Genomic DNA, 24,620 nt, shown 5'->3' on the forward strand with positions numbered 1-24,620 from the left:
TCTGACTTAAGTAAACTTTTCTCCTAACCCAGATGGGAGCTGGAAATAGGAGCCATTAGCAAGTCAGGAAGAGAATGAAGACGTAAGAATGATAAGATGGAGTGAGGCAACTGGGGCGCTACAAAGGAAGAGAAGGGAAACAAGTAAGGAGGTGAGAGGATTCCAAAGATAAACTTCAACTGCTTTCATCCTTTCAACAAATACTTTCTGAGTGTCTACTAAGCCAGGTATTTTGCTAGGCCACAGATTAATAAAACACAGTTGCAGCCTGCCCTGAAATTGCAGTGGGGCAGGCAGGTAAGAAAATCAGTTACATTAGAGCTCAATTACATGATTATGAACAAGATGTTCTGGGGGTATAGACAAGGGGCACCCAACTCATGCTGGAATGGGAGTGGTCAGGCAGCACTTATAAGAGAACATAAACTCATGCTAACTTCCAAAGGACAAAATACAGAATTCCAGGCAAGAAGGTATAAAAGCATAAAATCTCATGGCTATCAGGACGCTTTAAGCCACATGCAGCCCTAACCAGGACCCTGGGTATGTGCTGGAAGTTAAATGTCATTGCTATGGGCTCTGTATAAAATACAGTGGCCTAAATGGCAAGTTTGCAAACTTCCCTGAACAAGTCTTTCCTATGCAAGTCCTGATAGAATTAATATTTATGGACAGACCAGTATGTCTCAGATATTTTTACCTGTTATTTTTTTAATACTCTAAAAAGCTCTTTCTCAGCACAAATAGCATACCGGGGTACACGACTGCAGATGGCAGGTGGTCTGGAGCCACCAGACACAGCGGCAGATCTGAAGGGCACAGAAAAGACTCCTTCATTTGTATCGCCAGCCCTTTCTCTGGGAGGAAGAGGGGAATCAAGCTGACTTAATGGCACATGGTACTATCAATATATCACATATTTTTATATCTCAATTGTCCCTCTTCTGAAGGCTATTTAAATTCAGTGGGTGGTGTGGGGAAGGATGGGTGTATGATATAGGTGAAGGGGATAAAGGGTACCCTTGTGAGGAGCACAGAGAAATGTATAGAATTGCTGAACCATTATATTGTACATCTAAAACTCATATAACACTGTATGTTAATTATACTTGAATAAATAAATAATAAATTCAGTTTGGTGGGGTTATGTGAGCAAAGCTATACACAGTGATGACTTAGTTTCTCACCCCTCTGCCTCATGCAGTATCCCAGAGCTACCCTTACATCAAAGCCTGGGAGTAAAGAATTAGAGAATCTGCAGCCACTGCCTCTGCTGTCCAAAATCATCAGATCCCATGTGGACCATAACAATATGTGACATGACTGCCATAGACACCAACTGAATGAATATTTAGTAAATTTAAAAAGGAATAAAATATTTATAGTTTACCAAAAGATCCTCCAGGCTACTTGAAAGAAAAAAAAATTGCCTTCCTTTTATGCCTTAATCTAAAGCTTAAATCATGAGTGCACTTTTAAGTCTCATTTTCAATAATTCAGAGTTTAGGGGAACAACCCATAATGCCAGGATGCCAGTGTAATAGCTAAAGAAGCATTCTTATAAAGTAACAAAATAAATTCGGTTAGCTTCCAAAAGGGAAATCTCCTATATTTTTTAACTATTCATACTTAATATTACATGACTGGGGGCGCCTGGGTGGCTTAGTTGGTTAAGCATCTGCCTCCGGCTCAGGTCATGATCCCAGGGTCCTGGGATTGAGCCCCGAGTCAGGCTCTCCGCTTGGTGGGAAGGCTGCTTCTCTCTCTCCCTCCGCCTGCCACTCCCCCTGCTTGTGCTCTCTCTCTCTCTCTCTTTCTACCAAATAAATAAAATCTTAAAAAAAGAAAAAAGAAAGGGAAAGAGATTTATTATAAGGAATTGGCAGGGTGTGCGAGTGGCTCAGTTGGTTAAAGCGTCTGCCTTCGACTTAGGTCAGGATCTCAGGGTCCTGAGATCAAACCCCAATTCCGGCTCCCTGCTAAGTGGGGAATCTGCTTCTCCCTCTCCCTCTGACCCTCCTGTCTGCTTGTGTGCACTCTCTCCCTCTTTCTCTCTCTCAAATAAATAAAACCTAAAAAAAAAAGGAATTGGCTTTTGATGTAAGAGGCTGTCAAACCCAAAATCTGCAGGGCTGATGTCCCAGTTCGAATCCAAAAGCCATGAGTCTGAACTCTCACTTACTTGAGGTAGGGTCAGCCTTTTGTTCTAGTCATGTCTTCAACTGACTGGATGAGACCCACCCACATTATGGAGAGCAATCCACTTTACTTGGTCTACTGATTTAACTGTTAAATCAGTTAAATCTTCTCCAAAAACACCTCACAGAAACACCCAGAATTCTTGACCAAATATCTGGGCACCCCATGGCCTAATCAAGTTGACACATAAAATTAACTACCACAGTTATAGTATAAACCAAGAATATTTCACATGTTGGACTAGATTTATGTCTTTTTAGATTATCTGTCCTTTTCTCTGTTTTGTTTGTATGCTTATAAATTTTGCATTTGCTCAGGAGGACTTTGCCTCCATGCCTTTGTTCATGCTGCTCCATGCACATAGAATGTTTTTCCTGTAATTGCCACATTTCTAAATCCTAAATATTTTCAGGCCCTGCTCAAATACCCCATCTTTCAGAAAGCCTTCTCTGATTCCTCCTGTCTGACAGACACATCAAACTAGGAATAACTCTTCCTTCCCAATACCCATAGTGCCTGACTCTCCTTCTCTAATGGTATGTCCCACATCTACCTTGTTTTACAGATTTTTATGAATAGGTTTTTTAACTATAGCTTTCTGGAGAAAAGAATTCATGTCCAAGTCAGTCTTGAATCTCCTGAGTATCTTACATTGAGTAGATGTTCAACATATATTTGTTAAATTAATAGATTTCATATCTTTTCCATATAACTAAGGAGTCAGTAATTTCTTGGATAACAAATAATTCAAGGATTTTTTTTAAGATTTTATTTATTTATTCATGAAAGACAAGAGAGGGAGAGAGAGAGAGAGGCAGAGGGAGAAGCAGGCTCCCCGCTGAGCAGGGAGCCCAATATGGGACTCGATCCAGGACCCTGGGATCATGACCTGAGCAGAAGGCAGACGCTTAACCAACTGAGCTACCCAGGCACCCTCAAAGATATTTTCTAATGAAGGGTTTAAGAAATCGTCTCTTGATAAATCCATGTATTGAATAGTTTGAGATAACCACACCTTTAGCTGATTAGATTTTCAGCACTTTATAACAACTATGTTCTACATATTTAATATAATTTTAAGTATTAATTGTCAAATTCACTTAATGTAAAGTACAGGGAAATTGTTTGGGTTGTAATAGTATTTTTCCTTTACTGCCACTTTTCCCACCTGTGAAACCTGAAGCAGCTAATCCTCTTAACATTCATCCTTAGATATGTTTATTTATTGCACTTACTCTTGGGTTAAGGTACACATTGAACAAAACTATAATTTAGCTATCAACCACAGAATATATTGTTCCTCATGCTTTAAAGAAACCACATCATCTTTCTGTTACATTATTTCTATAGGATCCCATAGAATTGACAGATCTCCAACAGCCAACAGTATCTGTTAATGCCTTCCTTGAATCCTTATTCACTACAATTAACACATTTTGCCACTGGCATGTAACTAATCTCTTAGATTTGTCAGAATTTTCAAAGCTTTTCTTGTTTCTCCCTCTAGTGGTCAATAACATTCATTGACATGGAAACCCAGATAAGGGTGATCTTAGATGTGGGTGAAAGATGGAAATGAACGTTCAATTTTGTTGTAAACAAATGTGAAATGTATTCAAATCTATGTCTCATAATCTGAAAAGAGGTGTATTTGAGATATAATTTCTTTAGATCCACAGATACTCTCTATATTCTTTGAATAATATATATTTCTATTTCATAGTAATCATTTTTTAGACATTCTGTATAATTAATTCCTATTCATAAAAATGTGATTTTCAACCAAATTATCTAATATATTTGAGTAATAAGCACATCACTAGATAATTTTAATTTTTTTCCTTAATAGGATAATCCTTCTCCCTCTTCCCTTGCTTAACTTGCACTAGTACCTTCCCCGTTTCCCAAATTCTAATTTCTTGTTTATAAAATGTTATGAAAAATTTGTTTAGTTAGAAGTAAATTTTAAAATTCATGATACTTTTGTGAAATAATGAGATGGCAGAATGTGAGTGAGATGAAGAGAGAATATATGTGTGTATAATAAATTCTGATTTCAGAGGTAGAATTATGGTCAAGTACTTCTGAAGTGAAAAACTTAATTTTTAAAATTTAATTTATTAGGAGTAATAGTGAATCATCTTAAAAGGAACACTGTCAAACATAATGATATAAAAATTGGCCTGCTTTGCCAACATTCACAAAACAGTACTCTTAAGAATTAGAAAGGCCATTTTATTAAAGATAGAGTGACTATACAATTTGTCATTCAAACCAGGACACTTTTGAGACTGAAAAGGACACTATTAATAACATGAGACAACAGGCATAAACAGGAATCATCCCAGGCAAACTAAAATTAGGTCACTCTAATGATCACCAATTTATTAAAAACATAAATTATTTGATTTATTAAAAACAAGGCAAATTGTAGTAGTCCCTTTACTAAGAAGGTTATGATGAGTGAGTTGTGCAGCCTTATGTGCTGTACACTGAAGGTTTTTCTTCTAAGACCACTTAAGGACCAAAGATCCTAGGTCTATTCTAATCTTTTCATTGGGTAGCCAACTCCTAGAAGTTTTCCCAGGACATCTGTAGTTTCAAAACTGAAAGTCCCTCGCCTCAGTAACCCTTCCAGCCTGGAGAAACCAGGCAGGGTGGTCACCCTAATTCCTTAACAGCTGCCTTTTAGCAAGGTGGTATCTCCTCTTTGGCCCTTGAAGTCATGTGAGGAAGGGCACTCAACAAAATCCTGTCTTTTACCAGGACTGACTCCGCTCTTTCCCAACTTCTGATTTAGCTCCAGCCTACCTCCAGCTGCCCCAAAGTCCAGCCTTCATTTCAAGGATTCCACTAACTGTGGCCCTGGTGCCAAAGCCGATGCTGCCTCTTGACACTGCCTTTCCGATCCCCATCTACCGCTAACATCCTTGCTTCCACTGCGGGGCCTCCAAGTCCCCACAGAGCTGTACTACCTGGGACTTTATAATGCCACAAAAAGCCTCTCTGTTCTACCACCTACATCAGAGTTTGACGAACTTCAGACTTCAGGGGGCCTGGGTGGCTCAGTCGGTTCAGCGTCTGCCTTCTGCTCAAGTTATGATCCTGGGGTCCTGGGTTCAAGTCCTGCATTGGGCTCCCTGCTCAGTGGGGAGTCTGCTTCTCCCTCTCCTTTTGCCGTTCTCTCTCTCATGCTCTCTCTCAAATGAATAAATAAAATATTTTTAAAAAGAGTTCCACAGATTTCATTTTTAGTGTAAGACTTCATCCTTTACTAAGCTCTGGCATGCAGGAAGGAAATGAAAAAAAGATTTGTTTTATCCTCAGGAAGAGGGTATAAACATTAGGCAATTTCTTTAAGTACGTTAAGTCACAAGTCAAGCTAAGAAAAATTGTTAAAGAAATACTCCACAATATTGACTCTAAGAAGCTACTGAACCCTAGTCTAGCAAACTTTGAGAACAAATTTCTAAGGATGTCAAGAGCACATTTTTGAAAAAGGCTACAGTGTTTTCCACAGAAAGTAAAATAAGGGCCAGGTAAGAGCAATTTTGTCCGTTATAGATGTTGGTGTATGTAATACTCAGCTCTGTCTGTTACAAAGGTTCACTTCTTCTCCAGTAAACAAACTACTCATCATCTCCACTTGATGAATGCCAGGCACCTCAAATTCAGCACGAGCAGAACCAAACAGATCATCTTCCCCACAAACCACTCTTCTATTTCCCTGCTGTTCTTTATCTAAATAAAGTGCATCACCATCTCACCAGACGCAAAAGCCAGGATGTAGGAGTCATCTTTGACTCCTCCCTCCATCTGACCCTCAGATCCCATCAATATCCCATCAAAATGCTTCTCAGACCTGTTGCCCTGGCTCTATCTTCACAGAACACACCCTGGTCAGGCCACTGTCGTTCTTCTCAATAGTCTCCTAGGCGTCTCCACTACTGCCCCTCTCCGATCTATTTTCCACACTACAGGCACATTAATAATATATTTTTTAAAGATTTTATTTATTTATTTGACAGAGAGAGAGAGCACAAGTAGGCAGAGAGGCAGGCAGAGGGAGAGTGAGAAGCAGGCTCTCTGCTGAGCAGGGAACCTGATGCGGGGCTCGATCCCAGGACCCCAGGATCATGACCTGAGCTGAAGGCAGCCACTTAACCAACTGAGCCACCCAGGTGCCCCACATTAATGATATTATAGGCTGAATTATGTCCCCCCAAATTCACATGTTGAAGCCCAAATCCCCAATACCTCACTATGTAACTGCTTTGGGGGATAAGGCCTTTAAAAAGGCAATTCAGTTAAAATGCAGCTGTACGGTGAGCCCTAATCCAGTCTGAGTGGTATTCTTATAAGAGGAAATTTCTACGCACAAAGAGACCCATAGGGCATATACACACCAAGAAATACCATATGAAGAGGCAGCAAAAGGGCCGCCATCTGCAAACTAAAGAGAGAGACCTCAGAGAAACTGATTCTGCCAACACCTTGCTCTTGGACTTTGAGCCTCCAGGACTGTGAAAAAATAAATTTCTATTATTCAAGCCACCCAGTCTGTAGTATTCTGCTATAGTAGCCCTAGCAAACTAACACATATGGTATCTTCCCTCTTCCTATTGCCCCTAAAATAAAATGCAGTGTAATGTGCATGGCCGATAAAGCCCTATATGATTTGGTCCTGTGCACATCTCCTGCCTCATCCCTCTCCCTAGCTCTCTGCCCTCTAGCCTTACTGAACTTTTCTCAGTTCTCATACACACCTGGGACTTCTCACAGGTGTTTCATTTGCTGGAAGTGCCAGTCTCCCACTCCCATTACCCACTTAAATTCAAGTCTCAGTTCCAATGTCACTTCCTCAGGGAAATCTCGTTGAATCTGGTCTGGGGCAATTTCCCCTAAACACAGTTGTCATTATTTGCCTCATAACTCCTGTTTTTTCCTCTAATTCAGGAGGTCCATAAGAACTGAACTACTGTCATCTTGTTTACTTCTCTATCTACAGTGTCAGCACAGTCCTTGACAAATAGGGGGGCTCCCATAAATATTAGTTGACCATATGACAGGTTCTCTCTTTCAATATTTACAACTACCTCTGTTGAGGAATTGAGACATCAATCGGCTTAGTTGGAGGAGTAGTTGAATTAGTTGACCATCAGATGCCAAATATGCAGGCCTTCTTCCCAGCAAGCTCTACTTTTACCAGCACTCATAGCTCAGAGTATCCTTCTCAAGAGACATAGCACAAAGGAGGAACAGCTAACAATATACCTCAAAGTTTCTCTCTTAGACCCAGCCCCATACAACCTAGGAAACATCATGGAGTGCAGGTCCCAGACCATCTGAGAGTGCTTCTGTAAAATGGTACTCAGAGGAGGACTAGGAACTAGGCTAGCAAACACTACATACAGTGTTTTGAATTGCAGCCAAGATCATTTACAAAAATAATTCTTGGAATGTTAAAGAGGGTATCTTAAAACTAGAAATGTAGTAGGAGGAACACATATTTTCAAATAGAAATCTGGAGTGTTCTTCATGTTCTGATAATCTTGCTGAAGTGGGAAGGTCATTAACTGAGCTTTATTCCACAAGGAAACAAACATGTCCAGGGTTCTGGAAATAAGGGACTTCACAGAAATGAAAATTAATTTTCTGCTCTGAGGAACGATGTCTGAGAAAACCTCTGGGGGTCTGCTGGCCTTCTAAGTCTTGAACTAGTTATAGTACATATTTTCTTTCTCTAAAAAGCCTCAATATTATTCTATTATTTACCATCAGACATACAAACATCTTCTATGCAGGTCCCTAAGTGACCTTCGTTCTGGTGCCTATGTGATGTCTGAGACACATGAATCCTGGTTCTGATGTAGGAAGCAACTCTGTGCAGAGGTCTTGCTTTAAGGTGGCTGGAGATCACCTGCACGATGGTGGCTGGCTAGCAAAGGTCAACCATCAGACTAATTGGATGAAATCTGAATTTTAATAACATTTATATTCTGTAGTTGTTTTTAAATTATTATATAACAGTTATATTCACATTTAATCTTCAAAGTAATTTGAAATGGACTATTACATGATGATATAGATATATATTTATTAGCATACTAGTTTATTGATATGGCAAACATTTATAACATATTATTAAATGGGAAAAATTACCAGGCAGGATGTACAATGTGGTCCCATTTTTATAGAAATATACATACATACTTAGGTGTATACATCACAGCAACAAATCTAGTGAGTTAAACACTTTTTAAAAAGCTCCTTAAGATAAATAGGGGACATCTGAAACTTAGAGAATCTAAGTAACAGAATTGAGGCTGTATCTTATAAAAAGTAAAGCCAGGATTTGATCCAGGTAGGTGTACCTGAAGCCAAAGATCCAAAGCTTTTTTTACACTTTGTTAGCTTACTTCCTTGGCCACCCTTTATGTGGTGGCCCAGGCTTCTCAGGGGAATCCTTCCTTTATAAAATAAGGAAATCTACTCCACACTTCCTAAAGAGCTCATAAAAATGAGATTTTGATAACTAGTAAACCTATCATCTCCATATTAGGTATAGCCATAATGACTCCTTACGTTGATTAAGCCACTCCAGGCTTGAGTTGCCTTTGTTTTTATACTGTCTTTAGGAACAAATTGGGAGAAAAACATAAATGAACCACATTTGCCCATGGCTGTCATAAAAGTATCTTAAAGGGTGCAACTGTATACGTGTAAATATATTAAAATATTTCATCCTATTCATCTCAGTATCTCTGGCCCTCTGATAATTAGGTCATAATCTCAGTCAAGGACCATTTTATATTGTTCTAAGTTATTTCACTGACCTGGCAATAACAATTTCTCATCCCGGTCATGAAGATGGAGAAAGAGAAGGAACATGACTCATAAGACAATGAGCTTTCAATTGCAGCCTTATATTACCTGCTGATAATTGTGGTTTTGAAATAAGGGAAGGAAGAGAGGGCCTAAGAGACATGAAAGAACAGTGAACTGTAAAAAGGCTGATTCTGATGGTCAAAAACTTAAAGAGGACTTTCTGTCCAACTGGCAAACTATAAGAAATATTTATCTAGGGATGCGTGGGTGGCTCAGTCAGTTAAGTGTCTGCCTTCAGCTCAGGTCATGATCTCAGGGTCTTGGGATGGAGCTCCCTGCTCAGCTTGGGAGTCTCCCTCTCCTTCTCCCTCTCCTTCTGCCCCTCCCCCGGCTTATTCTCTCTCTCTCTCTCTCTCTCTGACAAATAAATAAAATCTTAAAAAAAAAAGAAAGAAAGAAATATTTATCTCCAGGAAACCACCCTTACTAGTTATTTTAAGGTCAAAAAGGTTTGTTAAGAAAGTCATCACTCTAGTTGTCTAGTTCTCATTTGTAGAAACCTAAACTAAGTTTAAAAATTTTATCTTCTACTTGGAGTGGAGGGGGGTGGGAGGGATGGGGTGGCTGGGTGATGGACATTGGGAGGGTAAGTACTATGGTGAGCACCGTGAATTGTGTTAAGAGTGATGAATCACAGATCTGTACCCCTGAAACAAATAATACATTATATGTTAATAAAAAAAATTTTTTTAATTATATCTTCTACTTGATTTGGAAGTATCAAAATAATATATGTGGAGAAAAGTCAGAAACCTTATTAATATTGCCTGTTTTATTTTAGTTATAACATTCAATACTTCAATGCAAAATATCTTCCTTCTACTAGGTAGTGGCTATTTACAGCACACTGTAAAAGAATGCATTTCTTTTTTTTTTTTAAGACTTTATTTATTTGACAGAGAGAGACACAGCGAGAGAGGGAACACAAGCAGGGGGAGTGGGAGACGGAGAAGTAGGCTTCCCGCGGAGGAGGGAGCCCGATGCGGGGCTTGATCCCAGGACCCTGGGATCATGACCGGAGCCGAAGGCAAACGCTTAACCAACTGAGCCACCCAGGTGCCCCAAAGAATGTACTTCTTAAACAAGCCATACTCTAGACCTGTACTGTCCAATATAGCAACTATTGAGTGCTAGAAGTTGGGCTAGTTCAAATTAAGATGTGCATTAAATGTAAAATACACATCAGATTTTAAAGACTTAGCGCAAAACAAGAATATAAACTACTTCATTAATAATCTTTGTATTGGAAAAAAGGGGGGTCCCTGGGAGGCTCAGTCCATTAAGCATCTAACTCTTCCATTCAGGTCATGATCCCAGGGTCATGAGATCGAGCCCCATGTCATTTAAGATTCTCTCTCTCCCTCTGCCCCTGCCCCACCCCCTAAATAATAATAATAATAATAATAATTTTTGTACTGATTATATGTTGAAATGATAAAATACTTGAATATGTTGGGTTAAAGGAAGTATATTGCTAAAATGAACTCTACATATTTCTCTTTACTTTTTTAATGTGGTTCCTAAAGAATTTTTAATGAAGCTTGTATAATATTTCTCTTTGGCAGCACAGCCTTAGATTTTTACCTTTAAATAATCAGTATCCTGAGTCAGGAGTAAGAGTATCAGACTTTATTCTTGTGTTTTTGGGATATCTTGGGCTTACAATTTACTTTAGAGGATTGAAAATGTAAAACCTTTACCAGTATGATTAACAAAATGGAGAGCATGAAATTAATGTGCACAAAAGTAGTATACACACAGGGCACCCGGGTGGCTCAGTCGGTTAAGCATTCAACTCTTGATTTCAGCTCAGGTCATGACCTCAGGGTTGTGAAATTGAGCCCTGTGTTGGACTCCACACACAGCACAGAGTCTGCTCGGGATTCTCTCTCCCTTTCCCTCTGCCCTTCCCCGCCCCCCACCCTAGTGTGTGCACACACTCTCTCGCTCTAAAAAAAAAATAGTATACACACGTCTTAAATCCTTTGACTTCTCTCTGCCTCCATCACCACTAGCCAAGTCCTACCTTTGTCTCTTGCCTGGACTAATAAAACAGCTTTAAAGACTTTATTTGTTTGTTTGTTTGTTTGTTTGTTTGTTTATTTATTTATTTATTTATTTCAGAGAGAGCATGAGCAAGAGAGAGAGAGCACAAGCAGGGGTGGGGTAGGGACGAGGGAGAGGGAGAAGCAGGCTCCCTACTGAGCAGGGGGCCCAACTCGGGGCTCAATCCCAGGACTCTGGGATCATGACCTGAGCCGAAGGCAGACACTTAACTGACTGAGCCACCGAGGCACCTCTAAAATAGCCTTTTAACAGACAGCAGATCCTCTTTGATGCCTACCCATAACTCCTTGACTTTACCATATCAGTGCTAGCCAGACTTCCTTCTGCCAAAATCTACTTTCCACTTTTCTTCCCCCAAAGCTTTCTCTGACCACAGGATCCCACTCTGTTCATATGTGTGGCAGAGGAAGTACCAAGAAATTAACATCCCCTGAGAGGATCTCTCAACCAATAACTGACAGGAGTTGATATATAAATACCCCAGCTCCTTGTCTTTGGATGGGGTAACCCAGCATTATGTGTTCTACACCATTTCCAGAGTTCTACACTGGGCTTATGTGTTAAGATAACCAAAGCTACATCCGGTTTAATAATTCACCTTTTATTTGCTCTGCCCTTCCCTATCTCTCTTCCTCTCCCTTTACCCAGGTTTCCTGGGATTGTTCTGTGAATAAACTACTTACCCTAGAATCCTGTTTCAGAACTCAGACTAAGTGAATTGGTTTTCCTACTTTCACTCTCACCTCTCACCAAGCCATTCCCCACCTCAAAAGTCAGGTTATCTTTTTAAACTGCCACTGTGACCATATCACTTCTTACCTAAAACCTGTCAACTTCCCACCACTCTTAGGAGAAAGACCATCCAGTACCTTAGTTTAAAGTTTCTTAATGTCAATTCCATTGACTGCTTTACTACTTGAGTTTTGCTACATTAGAGACCTTACCATCACACAGAACTGCTACATCTTGGAAATTGAAATTTCCAATATCTCACAGTCTGGCCATAATCTTCTATCCTCATACAACCACTACTACTCTGCCAGCACCAGCCCTCAAGTACTGCAATCCTTTCCTCTCACCTATCAAACTGATCATGGCTTTGCACACTCCCTATTCTACCTGGACCCCCAGCAACATCATTTCTACTGCTCTCTTATTGACACTGTTAATTCTACTAGCCTCCTCCCCTGGTAGTATCAGCTTGGAAACCACCAGCCCTGCATACTTTGAGGAAACCATTAGTACTGAATATTTTGACAATCAGCTTCAGCTTCTGTACCCAGGCTGGAAGTAAATGTAACAGCAGTAAATTACTGCTCAGAATTTAAAATTTGCACAGTGAGGTAATTTCCCCCTTCCCAGGAGGGTAAATCCACAAATGAGTGGTCCCCAACCTCAAACAGACCCTTAACACCACTCATTATTTTTTATATGTCTCATTACTTTCATAGGAAATTCTAAACCTTCATCGCTTTCCAACATCCTTTCTCTGTTCACTTTCAGCAGATTACCCTGGGTCTGAATTTGCTTGCGGGGTAACAAATCTATCCAAGGTCTTAACTCTTTCACTCCTGTAGAAAACCTCTCTCTCCACTTGTGCTCCAAACCCCAAAATTATCTCCCTCAAGACTGAACCTGAATCTAAGTCCTTTCATAATCAAGATCTGGGCCAACTTCCCAACCTCACTTTCAGTTTCTCCTCCAGATACATCCTACCTGTAGTTCCAGGAATGCAGTCCAGATATGGAGAGGTTCTGGAGGTGAAGGTGAATAGTATCCAACAAGGCTGGGAGCAGAACCCAGAAGTCTCCTGAATAAAGCATTCCAGGAATTCTGTCAAAGCAAGGACCCTGCCAAGGAGAATGCAAGCCATAAACCATGGAATAAAGTTAAAAAGTCATGAGCCAAAGATTCCAATAAATGGAGAGACCCAATTAGGAGAGCAAGAGCAAATAAGAAATAGAAAGGGGTCAATACAAAAACGACAGACATGGAACAAGACATAAGTTAGGTCCAAGGTAATGCTCTTACTCTTTTTTTTTTGTTTGGAATGGTAAGTTATTTAAATTTTTATTTTAATTCCAGTTAGTTAACATACAGTGTTATATTAGCTTCAGGTGTACAAAATAGTGATTCAACAATTCCATACATCACCCAGTGCTCATTATAAATGTACTCTTTAATCCCCATCACCTATTTCACCCATCCCCTGCCCACCTCCCTCTGGTAACCATCAGTTTGTTCTCTATAGTTAAGAGTCTTTTACTTGGTTTGTCTCTCCCTCTCTCTTTTTCCCCTTTGCTCATTTATTTCTTAAATTCCACATATGAGTGAAATTATATGATAATTATCTTTCTCTGACTTATTTTGCTTAGCATTATACTCTCTAGCTCCATCTACATCATTGCAAATGGCAAGGTTTCATTCCTTTTTATGGCTGAATAATATTCCATTCCAGGGGCGCCTGGGTGGCTCAGTTGGTTAAGCGACTGCCTTCGGCTCAGGTCATGATCTTAGAGTCCCAGGATCGAGTCCCACATCGGGCTCCCTGCTCAGCAGGGAGTCTGCTTCTCCCTCTGACCCTCTTCCCTCTCGTGCTATCTCTCATTCTCTCTCTCTCTAATAAATAAATTTAAAAAAAAAATTTAAAAAAATATTCCATTCCATTCTATATATATATATACACACACACACACATATACCACATCATTCAACAATCGATGGATACAGGCTGCTTCCATATTTTGGCTATTGTAAATAATGCTGCTATAAATATAGGGGTGCATGAATCTCTTTGAATTAGTGTTTTGGTAATGGTAATATTTAATGTTTTTTGATGGTTCAACATTTGAAACCCAGAATTAATTTTTTTAAAAAAGCAAACCATGGAAATCACCATCATTGAAAAGCTATTAGGTACAAAAAAAAAATGCAGAATGCATTTCTCTAAGAGACAAATAAATCATTCCAGTAGTAATCTATTAAAAGTAACTTTTCTTGGGCATCTGCACGGCTCAGTCAGTTAGGCATCTGCCTTCGGCTCAGGTCATGATCCCAGGGTCCTGGGATGGAGCCCTGCATCAGGCTCCCAGCTCAGCGGGCAGCCTGCTTTTCCCTCTGCCTCTGCCTGCCACTCCTTCTGCTTGTGTGCTCTCTCTCTCTGTGTCAAATAAAAAAATAAAATCTTTTAAACAAACAAATAAATAAATAAATAAATACAAAAGTAACTTTTCTTAAACAAATAGTGTTCTGTTTGTATAAAATGAGAATAAAATAGGATAGTGTTACCTTATGTAATGACATATGTCTGCCTATTTAAATAATAAAAGAATTCACATTTTTATACAGTCCAATATACTTAGGTCTATGATAAAACAGTATTATGAGGAAATGGTCTTTTATAACTTTAATGATAAACTGGTGGTCTAAATGGTTGTAGTTACAAAGAAAAGTTATCCACTAAAAAGGACAGTAGAGGACATAAAGGATAAAATGAAAAATTTTCCTTTTTAAAAAAATTTTTTATTGTTGAAGTGTTGTTGACATACAATGTTGTATTAGTTTCAGGTATACAACAGTGATTCAACAATTCTATACATTTCTCAATGCTCATCATGATAAGTGTTGTCACCATACATTATTACAATATGATTGACCATATTTTGCTTGCTGTACTTTTCGCCTCCGTGACTTAGTTATTTTATAACTGGGAGTTTGTACCTCTTCATCCCTGTCACTTATTTCATCCATTCCCCCAACCTGCTTTTCCTCTTAATCACTGTACAGTTGGCTCCTTCACATCATTCCAATCCCATTAAATGTCATCTACTGAAAGGTCCCCCCAACTGCCCTATCTAGAATAGCCAATTAGTTATTCATCACATCTCCATGTTTCATACTCTGCATAATACTGTAGTGCTAGCTAAGACTTCTTTATTAACTGGATTATTGTCCATTTCTCCCCACTAGAATGTAAGGCCCTTGGGAACAAAGCTCTTCTCATTTATCTCTAGCCCCAATGGCAAGAACAGTCTTCCAAATACATTAAGTATTTGATAAGTACTAGATGAATGAATTAAATCTCAGGGATACTCTGCATTTTTCTTAAAGACCTCCAAGTAATTCTGACATCAACCAGAATGGAAACCTCTGGGCTAATACCAGCCTTGTTATCCCCACTATGCTGGGACGTAGAGGGTGGTGAGAAGTGACTTTGAAAAAAATGCAAAACCAGGCCAAACAAACGAAGCATTGCTCTATTTTGCTAGGCCTTTAACCATACTGATTCCAAGACCTAGTATATGCTCTCCTCAACATTCCTAAGCTAGTCAGTTCAGGAACTATCTTCTTTAAAAACTATAAACACTAAAGGATTATTTTGAATTATTTACTTTGTTTCCCCAGTCCAAACACTCTGGCATGCATTAGATCCTCAATACATATTTCTTGAATTACACTGCTCAGAGATTTGCTCCAGCCCACTGGGCTTGCTACAACTTACATGTTAACATTAGCTATCATTTATTTAACACTTACCATGTGCCAGGAACTATGCTAAGCCCTTACCTATAATATCTCATTTATTCCTCAAAAGAATACTTCAAAAGAGGTGTTTTCTTTCTCTTTCTTTTTTTTTACACCAACAAATAACAAAAGAGACTCAGAGAGGTTATACATATGTAAGTAGAAAAGTTGAGATTTATATTTAGGCTGTTTTTTTTTCTATCCTATACTGCCTTATGCAATCAATGTAATGCATCAGTATTTTTAGTGTACGTTATTTCTGCGTCAAGTCATTTATTAACTAATAATGGAACCTATGAGAAGCTCTCAAATATCTCTATGAGTCTTAGTCTCTTCACCTACAGAATCAGGAATTAGATGAAATTAATTCGTTGGCCTCTTCCAGCTCTAAAAACTATATACGCAAATATGAGTTCCTAGACTTGAGCATTTGATTTTGCAACATCATTTGCTTCTGCTGTTTTATATATTTCATACTGTGTTTATATCAAAACAACATAAAACAGTTTCCATTTCCATGACTTCTTTTCTTGAAACCACCTGACTTCTTGGAAATATGAAAAGTGAAATGAATGAAGTCACATCACCAAAGCCACAGAAGAGAAGACACTTCCTCAAACACAGTCCGCATATTTCCAACAGAGTTGATGTCACTGATTTAACTACCTATTCGAAGAAAATGCTCACTAATTAGAGTATTTTTGAAGACAGTTACGAAAGAGTGAAATTTTAGGCTATCTAATGGTGGTACTAGCCCTTGTGCATCTGGGGGGTGTTCAACACTAGTCCCTAATATATTCGTTATTTATGAATTTTACTAATTGTAAAATTTGAAAATACAGAGTAAAAGAGAGAGGAGGAGAAACCTAGTCCACACCCCCCACCTTTTTTATTAATATAACAGCATAGGGCAGTGGAAGGAGCCCTTGTTCTTTCATTGGTGAAAACTACTGTCAGGGCCCCCAGGTGGCTCAGTCAGTTAAGTGTCTGCCTTTGGCTCAGGTCATGATCCCAGGGTCCAGGAATCAAGTCCCTGCATCCAGCTCCCTGCTCAGCGGGCAGCCTGTTTCTCCTTCTCCCTCTGCTGCACCCACTGCTTATGCTCTCTCTCTTTTTCTGTCAAATAAATAAATAAAATTTTTAAAAAAGCTGTGAATCACTTAACTCTGCATCTCAGTTTGCTAATATTCAAAATTAGCAGGTTTGAACCAAATAATATTTCAGGTTGTTTCCAGTTATGTGAATTAACCCAAAGGGCATGAAAACTGAGCAAGAAATCGCTCTTAAAATGCAGTAGCAAGTTTGAAAACCTACCCTGAAGCAAAGAAGATTGTTCTTAGGGTAAAGGTCACAGTCCCAAATGAATTAAGAACTAAAATTTAAGCCTATTTCTAATAAGGCTATAGTAGCAACGAAAGCTTTAAAATTCTAACACCAAATAGAGAACTGATTCCTGAGCTTCGACACTGAAGACACACAGAGGTTTTGATGTATTTTTCTCTACTGGCAGGGCAGAGATCAAGAGGAAACTGAGCAGGAAAAAAATCAGGACACTGAGGTCAGCACAGAAGCTAATCCTAAAAAATGTCAGAGATGGATTGGGGAGAGGAAAATAGAAAATGGAGGACTCGGTTCATAAATGTATTACCTGTGTTGCAGGATTTCCTTATAATGAGATCATCTTCCATGACATGGTACCCAACTCTGTGTTCTTTCCAACCATTCTCAACAATGGTACAGATGCAAATGACAGATAAAAGTCTTCATCTTTCCCAACTAAATAATATTAATCTTTGCCCTGTCTTCACACATTTCATTTTAATGTGAAACTCAGTGTTTGTTTTTCCTCCTGACCATTTTTACTCCAGCGGGATTAGGTAGCTCGTTTCCAGACTCACTTTTTTCCATGCTTGATATTTACCACTTCCCTATGTAGCCAGCACCATGCTCGATATGCTAATGACCATGCTCTACTCAAGGCAGAGTGGGTGCCTGGTGGGATGAGCACATATGAGAAGGTCATTTTTCATCAGTGTTTTAACACCTGCAACAAGATTATCAACCTTACATAGAATGACTCTGTTTACGGATGTTTTTTAAATCTCTTCTTAAAATGGAGAAATGATTTGAAGAAGTTCTCCTATCTCTACCTCCCTCTTAAGCACACATTTCACAGAAAAAGGAACTGGGAAAGAACGAAACCTCACAGAATATTTAAATAGTAGGTTCAAAGTTGGGGAATAGGATCAGCAAGAAGAAAGGCAGATGAAATGAAGTCAAAGTTTCACTTATTTTTGTCTCTGTCCATGGAGAGAAGACTGCTGATTTAGAGTCACTCTGGCCTGCCTTAGACCACCTGACATGCAGATGTAACTCCAAGGTAAGATTCCCTGGGCCAGCAGGTTTTATCCTGGTGCTATCATCCGAATAAACCCTCTAGGCTTACTCCAGATTAGGTTTCTGACCCCAGAAACTACACAGGTGGCATCTCCTTATGATTCACTGAATCATATGCATCACTTCATGATTAAAACTGAATCACTTGCTGCAAGGAAATTTGGGGAAAATTAGTGTAGGTTTTTCTAGTCCCTGTGGTGGGCAGTGAGGAAGAGACTGTAAGTGGCTGTGCTATTTGCCAGAGAACAGTGCCCGCCGCAGCAACTAACTCAACCAGAAACCCAGGTGCAGGGCCTAGAGACCCTGCGCCCTCTAATATGTATCAAAAATCCCCAGATGTGGGCGCCTGGGTGGCTCAGTTGGTTGGGCAACTGCCTTCGGCTCAGGTCATGATCCTGGAGTCCCGGGATCGAGTCCCACATCGGGCTCCCTGTTCAGCAGGGAGTCTGCTTCTCCCTCTGACCCTCTTCCCTCTCGTGCTCTCTGGCTCTCATTCTCTCTCTCAAATAAATAAATAAAATCTTTAAAAAAAAAAAAAAATCCCCAGATGTGAGCATTATAAAGGAAAAGTATCATTTGGGGGAAGGCCAGGGCTCTGTTTTTTTAATTAAATGCTGTTGCATTAAATGGATAGGTCTTTGCTAATGATGAACACACTGTTTGAGAGAACATTCAATGAATTCAATTAATTCTTGGGAAAGTTTTTAGAGCTTTAGTAGAAAAGTTAGAAAAGAACATTCCACTTAATGTCACTTCTGTACTACTACATTACAGTTAAGTATCTAAATTAACACAGATCAGCTTCCTGAGGTTCTCATGCCCCCGCCCCACAGGAGCACAGCGTCCCCAAGCAGAGAGGGGGGTCTACCTGAAAGACCCTGTGCCAAAAGTGTCTTTATAGCAAGACCTCAAAGTAACTCGAAATCTGGGAACTTCTGCCCCAATAGATGAACATTTAGATTTTTTTTCAGAAATCCCTGCTGGTCCTCTGGAATTCAGTAGGGAGGCTTTGAGGAGGAAAGGAACGTGGCCTGCAGTACTAAAAGGGCAAAATGACATACTTGCTAGCTTTCATATAACAAGTTGAGCAAAATCATAGGTAAAAAGTTATTGAGTGCTTAATGTGTGCCATGAAGGGAGCTAAGTTTTATATACATTATGTCATTTCATCCTCATAAAAACTCAATGGGGTTTAGAAAGTGAAAGGGGCTCAGAATTAAGAGTCCACAGAGCTGGTAAATGGTCGAGAGAGAGCAGACCACCCAGTTCTGTGGGACGCCGGAGCCCAGCTTCTGCCCCACTAATTTATATGCAAGCACTTTAAGACCACATTAAAAGCTCTCTAAGAATGAAGAAATCTCCTGGGTTATGTGCAATAAATCAAAGCTCCTAGGAAACTTTATATGCTATTTAGAACCACTACCAGTGTTGATTTTTCTCAAGTCCTACATTACTTTCAGATGCCCTTCTGGAGCTCAGGCACACAATTGTTAAAAAAAAAAAACAAACTTCCCTATAATTCAGGTATCCAGTGTTTTATATGCACATAGACAAAAAGACCACATACACACAACCTCCATGCACACCCCACAGATTCAAACACACCCCACAGAGACACACAAGACTATATATCCACATACATGCAGACAAATACACCACAGATATACAGGCAGACCAAAAACACACCACACAGACACAAAGACAGACACACATACACAGATAGATACACAAAGGCCATCCACACACAGTATCAAAAATTCTTCATGCAATTTTGTTTCTCCTTTTCTACTCATGCCCCAATCCCTCTCCCGTTTCCACCATATTCATCATCTCATTCCCATCTCACCTCCTGTTGCTGGTCTGTTCTCTCCATCCCACTGCATCCCAAATCAGGAACACAAGCTCGTTCCCTTCAATTCCCCAAGGCAACCACCAATACAAGACAGTTGTGATTAATGAGAAGGGACATTACACCATGTCAAAGCATAGCCAATGGATTAAAATTGAATATGGGACAATTCCTCATTTTAAATCCTCTGCATCATTTCTGCTCCTCAGAATATCTCATTGATCTTTTCTCCTCATCAAGCCTCCTCACCTCCCATGGTGTTTTTCCTGTGCCCCCCTCTCTGAAGACCACCCTCACTCCTCCCTCTTCTCACGGTCCCAGGCCCTTCACACAGCCTCTTTCCCAGGTCCCCACTCTTCCACTCACCATGGCCACCGATTCCATGTCCTTAGACTTCACTTTTTATTCAAAGCAGGCTACTAAGGTATTTTCCTGAAGAGGGCCAATTTTCTACTTCGGAGAAAAATTTTGCAATTCCCTTAGAAGGCAGAATTAACTTAAAGCAATTGTGGTTTTAATAGCAATTATTTTATTTCTTCTCTCCATATATTCTTAGAATGTTTTTGCTTAGTGAAAAAAAAAATCATTAGCAATTCCCATTAAAGCAATTTATCCAATTTATCAAAAACCAATTTGTTCATATGACTGTTATATATAATAGCTATTTTCCAAAACATTCTCAGGTTCATATTTTCAATACTATAGGAATCATTATCCAAGAAATAGGATAGTTTGGATCATCAAATACTCTGATTCATGGAGGATTATCAAAACACTACACATGAATTACCAATTTTCAAAGAAGTAACATAAAACACTGGCAGGGTTCCCCACCTGCCACAACTGAGGCACAGTGGGAAATGTTGATAAGAAATTTAACCCTGTAAGCCTCCCTTTATCTTCTGTTTAAATATTGTCTTTAGGAGGAAAAATATAAATGACTTTTTTATAAAGCTCCTGGCATATAAAAAGTATAAGATAAATATCAATTCCTTGAATTCTCTCCCTCTTTTCCTTTCCCAAGTAAGTAAGAACTACCACTGTATTCAACAGTACATGTTCCTCTTTGACGATTTTGAAGGCACTTTACAATCTTTTGGTGGGGGGCCAGAGGGAGAGGGAGAGAGAGAGTCTTAAGCAGGCTCTCCACGCCCAGAGTAGAGCCCGAGATGGGGCTCAATCTCACGACCCTGAGAACATGATCTGAACCAAAATCAAGAGTCAGATCCTTAAATGACTGAGCAGCCCAGGCACCCCAGCATGTCACCCTCTTATGGTGCCCTAGCCTAGGGCTCCCAAATGAATACCGGTTCCTACCACATGCTAAAATACTAGCATTTACTACATATAATAATTAGCTCATGGGAGAAATCTAATTATAGCTCTGAATGATTACTGATTTGCAGCAGTTGTTAATTTTGTTACTCAATTTCATTAGCAACATTTGCCCTGACCAAGCCTTAGTCAAGTAAAACTGATCCTACATTGCCTTATTCAAGAAGTTATGACCATCAAGGAGGGTCAAACCTATGGTTCATTTCTAAATAGAAGATGTTTAGCTACCTAAATTCATTACTTCAAGTCAAAATATCCCAAACATCATTTCTTTCACATTAATTTCATCTGTAGTATTTCTATCTTGGATGCTCAAATTAATCTGATCTTAATTCTTCATACAAAATAAAAATACAAAGCTTAGGGAAATACCTGATTTGTATTATTGTGGAAATATTATATTGGCTATTTTATAATTTTTTTTAAGTAGGCTCCACGCCCAATGTGGGTTTTGAACTCAAGACCCTGAATTCAAGAGTCGCATGTTCTACCAACTGAGCCAGCCAGGGGTCCTTATGTTTGCCTTTTTAAAAATAGTGTCATTTTGGCCATTACTATGCAAAAATTAACTTTTTTTTTTTTTTTTTTGCTTCTTTTTTGTGGTTATTTTCCGTTTCTCTCTCTACAGGTAATTATGGATCTGGTCAACTTTACTGATTTGCTCAATGTCTCTACTTTAGTAAGAAACAGCACTCACTTTGCAGTTCCTGCCTCAAACGTGGTCATTGCCTTTCTGCTGTGCATGTCAGTTATAATAGGTACCATCACCAATGGTCTCTACCTGTGGGTGCTAAAATTCAAGATGAAAAAGACTGTCAATACGCTCTTATTTTTTCATCTCATTCTCTCCTATTTTATGTCAACATTGATTCTGCCATTTATAGCCACCACCTACCTTCAGGACAATCACTGGAGCTTTGGAAATGCCATGTGCAAGGTCTTCAATGCCACTTTGTCAGCAGGGATGTTCGCCTCTATTTTCTTCCTCTCGGCCATCAGCGTTGACCGTTACCTTCTCACTCTTCACCCGGTGTGGTCACAGCTGCATCGAACCCCACGCTGGGCTACCGGCATCATCCTGGGAATCTGGCTCTCTGCCACTGCCCTCGGCATGCCTTATTTGGTTTTCAGGGAGACACAGGATGACCATAAAGGAAGAGTAACCTGCCAAAATAACTATGCTGCATCTCCTAATTGGGAAAGCAAAAAGATGCAAACATTAGGGAAAGGGATTCACGTGGCCTGTTTCATCAGCCGCTTCTTGCTGGGCTTCCTTCTGCCTTTCTTTATCATCAGTATTTGTTACAAAAGAGTAGCCGACAAGATGAAAGAGAGGGGCCTGTTTAAATCCAATAAGCCCTTCAGAGTCATGGTGACTGCCATTCTCTCTTTCTTTGTGTGCTGGATGCCCTACCATGTACACCAGGGCTTACTTCTCACTAAGCACCAATCAGTACTTGTACAGGTGACTCAGATACTGACAGTGATAACCATTTCTTTCAATGAGCTCTTTTCTCCTACACTCTACCTGTTTACTGGGGAGAACTTCAAAAATATTTTCAAGAAGTCCATTCTTGCTCTGTTTGAGTCAACATTCAGTGAGGACTCTTTGGCGGAAAGGACACAAAACCTAAATTCAGAAGCCTACATCTAAATTTTGGATCCAGAGGAAACAATGGACTCTTAGTCAATTTTACCACCAGAGAGGTACCCTCTGCTTTTGTAGAATATAATCCCTATATTAGAGACATCTAGGCTGTACCATGGCTAGATCTATGAATATTAAAAGAGCTGTAAGAAAGCAAGCAATGGGTGATGTTGCAAATATAATTATTTTTACTCTGTTTTTATTGTGGTAAAATATATATAACATAAAATTTGCCATTTTCACCATTTTAAAATGTACATTTCAGTGGCATTAACTACATTCACAGTGTTTTGCAACCACCACCACTATCTATTTCCAAAAATTTTTATTACCCCAAAGAGAAACTCTGTACTGATTGACTAATAACTCCTCATATCCCCCTCCCTACAACCCCTCATAACTTCCAATCTACTTTCTGTCTCTGTGAATTGGCTCTTCTAGGTATTCCATGTAAGTGAATTCATACAACATTTCTTATTTTGTGTCTGGCCTATTTCACTTAACATGACATTTTCAAGGTTCACCCATGTTGTAACACATATCAGAACCTTATTCTTTATGGTTAAATAATAGTCCATTGTATGTTTATTCCATTGTGTGTTTTGTTTATCCATTCTTTATGTTAAGGGACATTTGGGTTGTTTCTACCTTTGCTATTGTGAATAATGCTACCGTGAACACTGATATACAAGTAGGTGTTTGAGTCTTTGTTTTCAATTATCTTGAATTATTTTGAATTACTGGGTCATATGGCAATTATATGTTTAACTTTTTGAGGAACCGCCCACACTTTTCCACAGCAGCTGTACTGTGTTACACTCCCACCAGCAACGTGCAAAATTTCCACTTTCTCCACGCCCTTACCCACACTTATTATTTTCTTTTTTTCAATGATAGCCATCCCAGTTGGTGTAAAATGGCGCAAATGTGATTCTTAACCTCTGATTTTTGAGGCTATAGGAATACCAATTTCTAAATAACAATAGTGTCTATTGATCTGACTTTTCTGTCACAAAATCTAGTAAATAGACATTTGGAACAAGATCCCTCTTTATTTACATAGCTCCTAAATTATTTAATTGGTATGGACAAAATTTAACATGGGGATGACAAAACACTGATCTTTTCATATCTATGTTAAAGGATAAAGAATTTATACTATAATGTTTTCAACATAAAGATATCTTAAATATCTCTTTTCAAAACCTATAGATTGAACTGTCTCAGAAATATGTGACTAAGATAATTATAAATGTTTAAGAATCTACCTGGGTAATGTCATAACGTATTTAATTTAGAATAGCCATAACAATATTACTTTATCTTCCGTGGTTTTCAAGTTTCACTTCAAGTTCTCGCAATACCTTATAGCACCTAAGTTATGTAGGACCACATAGTATCACTGACATAATTACATTTCTTATATTTAGTTCATTAGTTCTATCTATCGGTCAATAGATATATCAATCAATAGATAGGTCTATCTAGTTCAACTGATACAGAATGCAGACATTTAGGCCACAACACACACTCAGTCCCTAAATATTCCAGCTGGCTTTGCACAACCCATTCCAAACCACAGGCATATATCCTAGTCAGAAATCCCCAGAATGGATGATATTAATTACAAGGGGTTACAGGAAGGAGGGAAAATTAACCTTCATTACTTTTTTTTTTTCAAGAAAAGTAATAGTAGTTTGTTACCCTAGAAAT

General features: G+C 39.1%; 1 protein-coding gene across 10 annotated transcripts in view; it reads left to right on the forward strand.

Moving 5' to 3' along the window:
* GPR33 (G protein-coupled receptor 33) overlaps positions 1-24,038 on the forward strand; it is a 56,829-nt gene extending 32,791 nt beyond the window's left edge. For 4 of the 10 annotated variants that reach the window (XM_027572820.1, XM_027572819.1, XM_027572821.1 and 1 more), the window contains 4 exons: positions 33-151; positions 17,189-17,236; positions 17,996-18,058; positions 21,888-24,038. In XM_027572820.1, coding sequence (XP_027428621.1) covers positions 89-151; positions 17,189-17,236; positions 17,996-18,058; positions 21,888-22,913 — 1,200 coding nt within the window. In that variant the 5' untranslated portion in view covers positions 33-88 and the 3' untranslated portion in view covers positions 22,914-24,038. Of the gene's footprint in view, positions 1-32; positions 228-17,188; positions 17,237-17,995; positions 18,059-21,887 lie in introns of those variants that run through there. The other 6 variants (XM_027572829.1, XM_027572831.1, XM_027572828.1 and 3 more) reach the window with 5 other exon arrangements.
* The last annotated feature ends 582 nt before the right edge of the window (positions 24,039-24,620 follow it).

The sequence above is a fragment of the Zalophus californianus genome, chromosome 6 (genome assembly GCF_009762305.2).
Source record: "Zalophus californianus isolate mZalCal1 chromosome 6, mZalCal1.pri.v2, whole genome shotgun sequence".
NCBI classification, from domain to species: Eukaryota; Metazoa; Chordata; class Mammalia; order Carnivora; family Otariidae; genus Zalophus; species Zalophus californianus.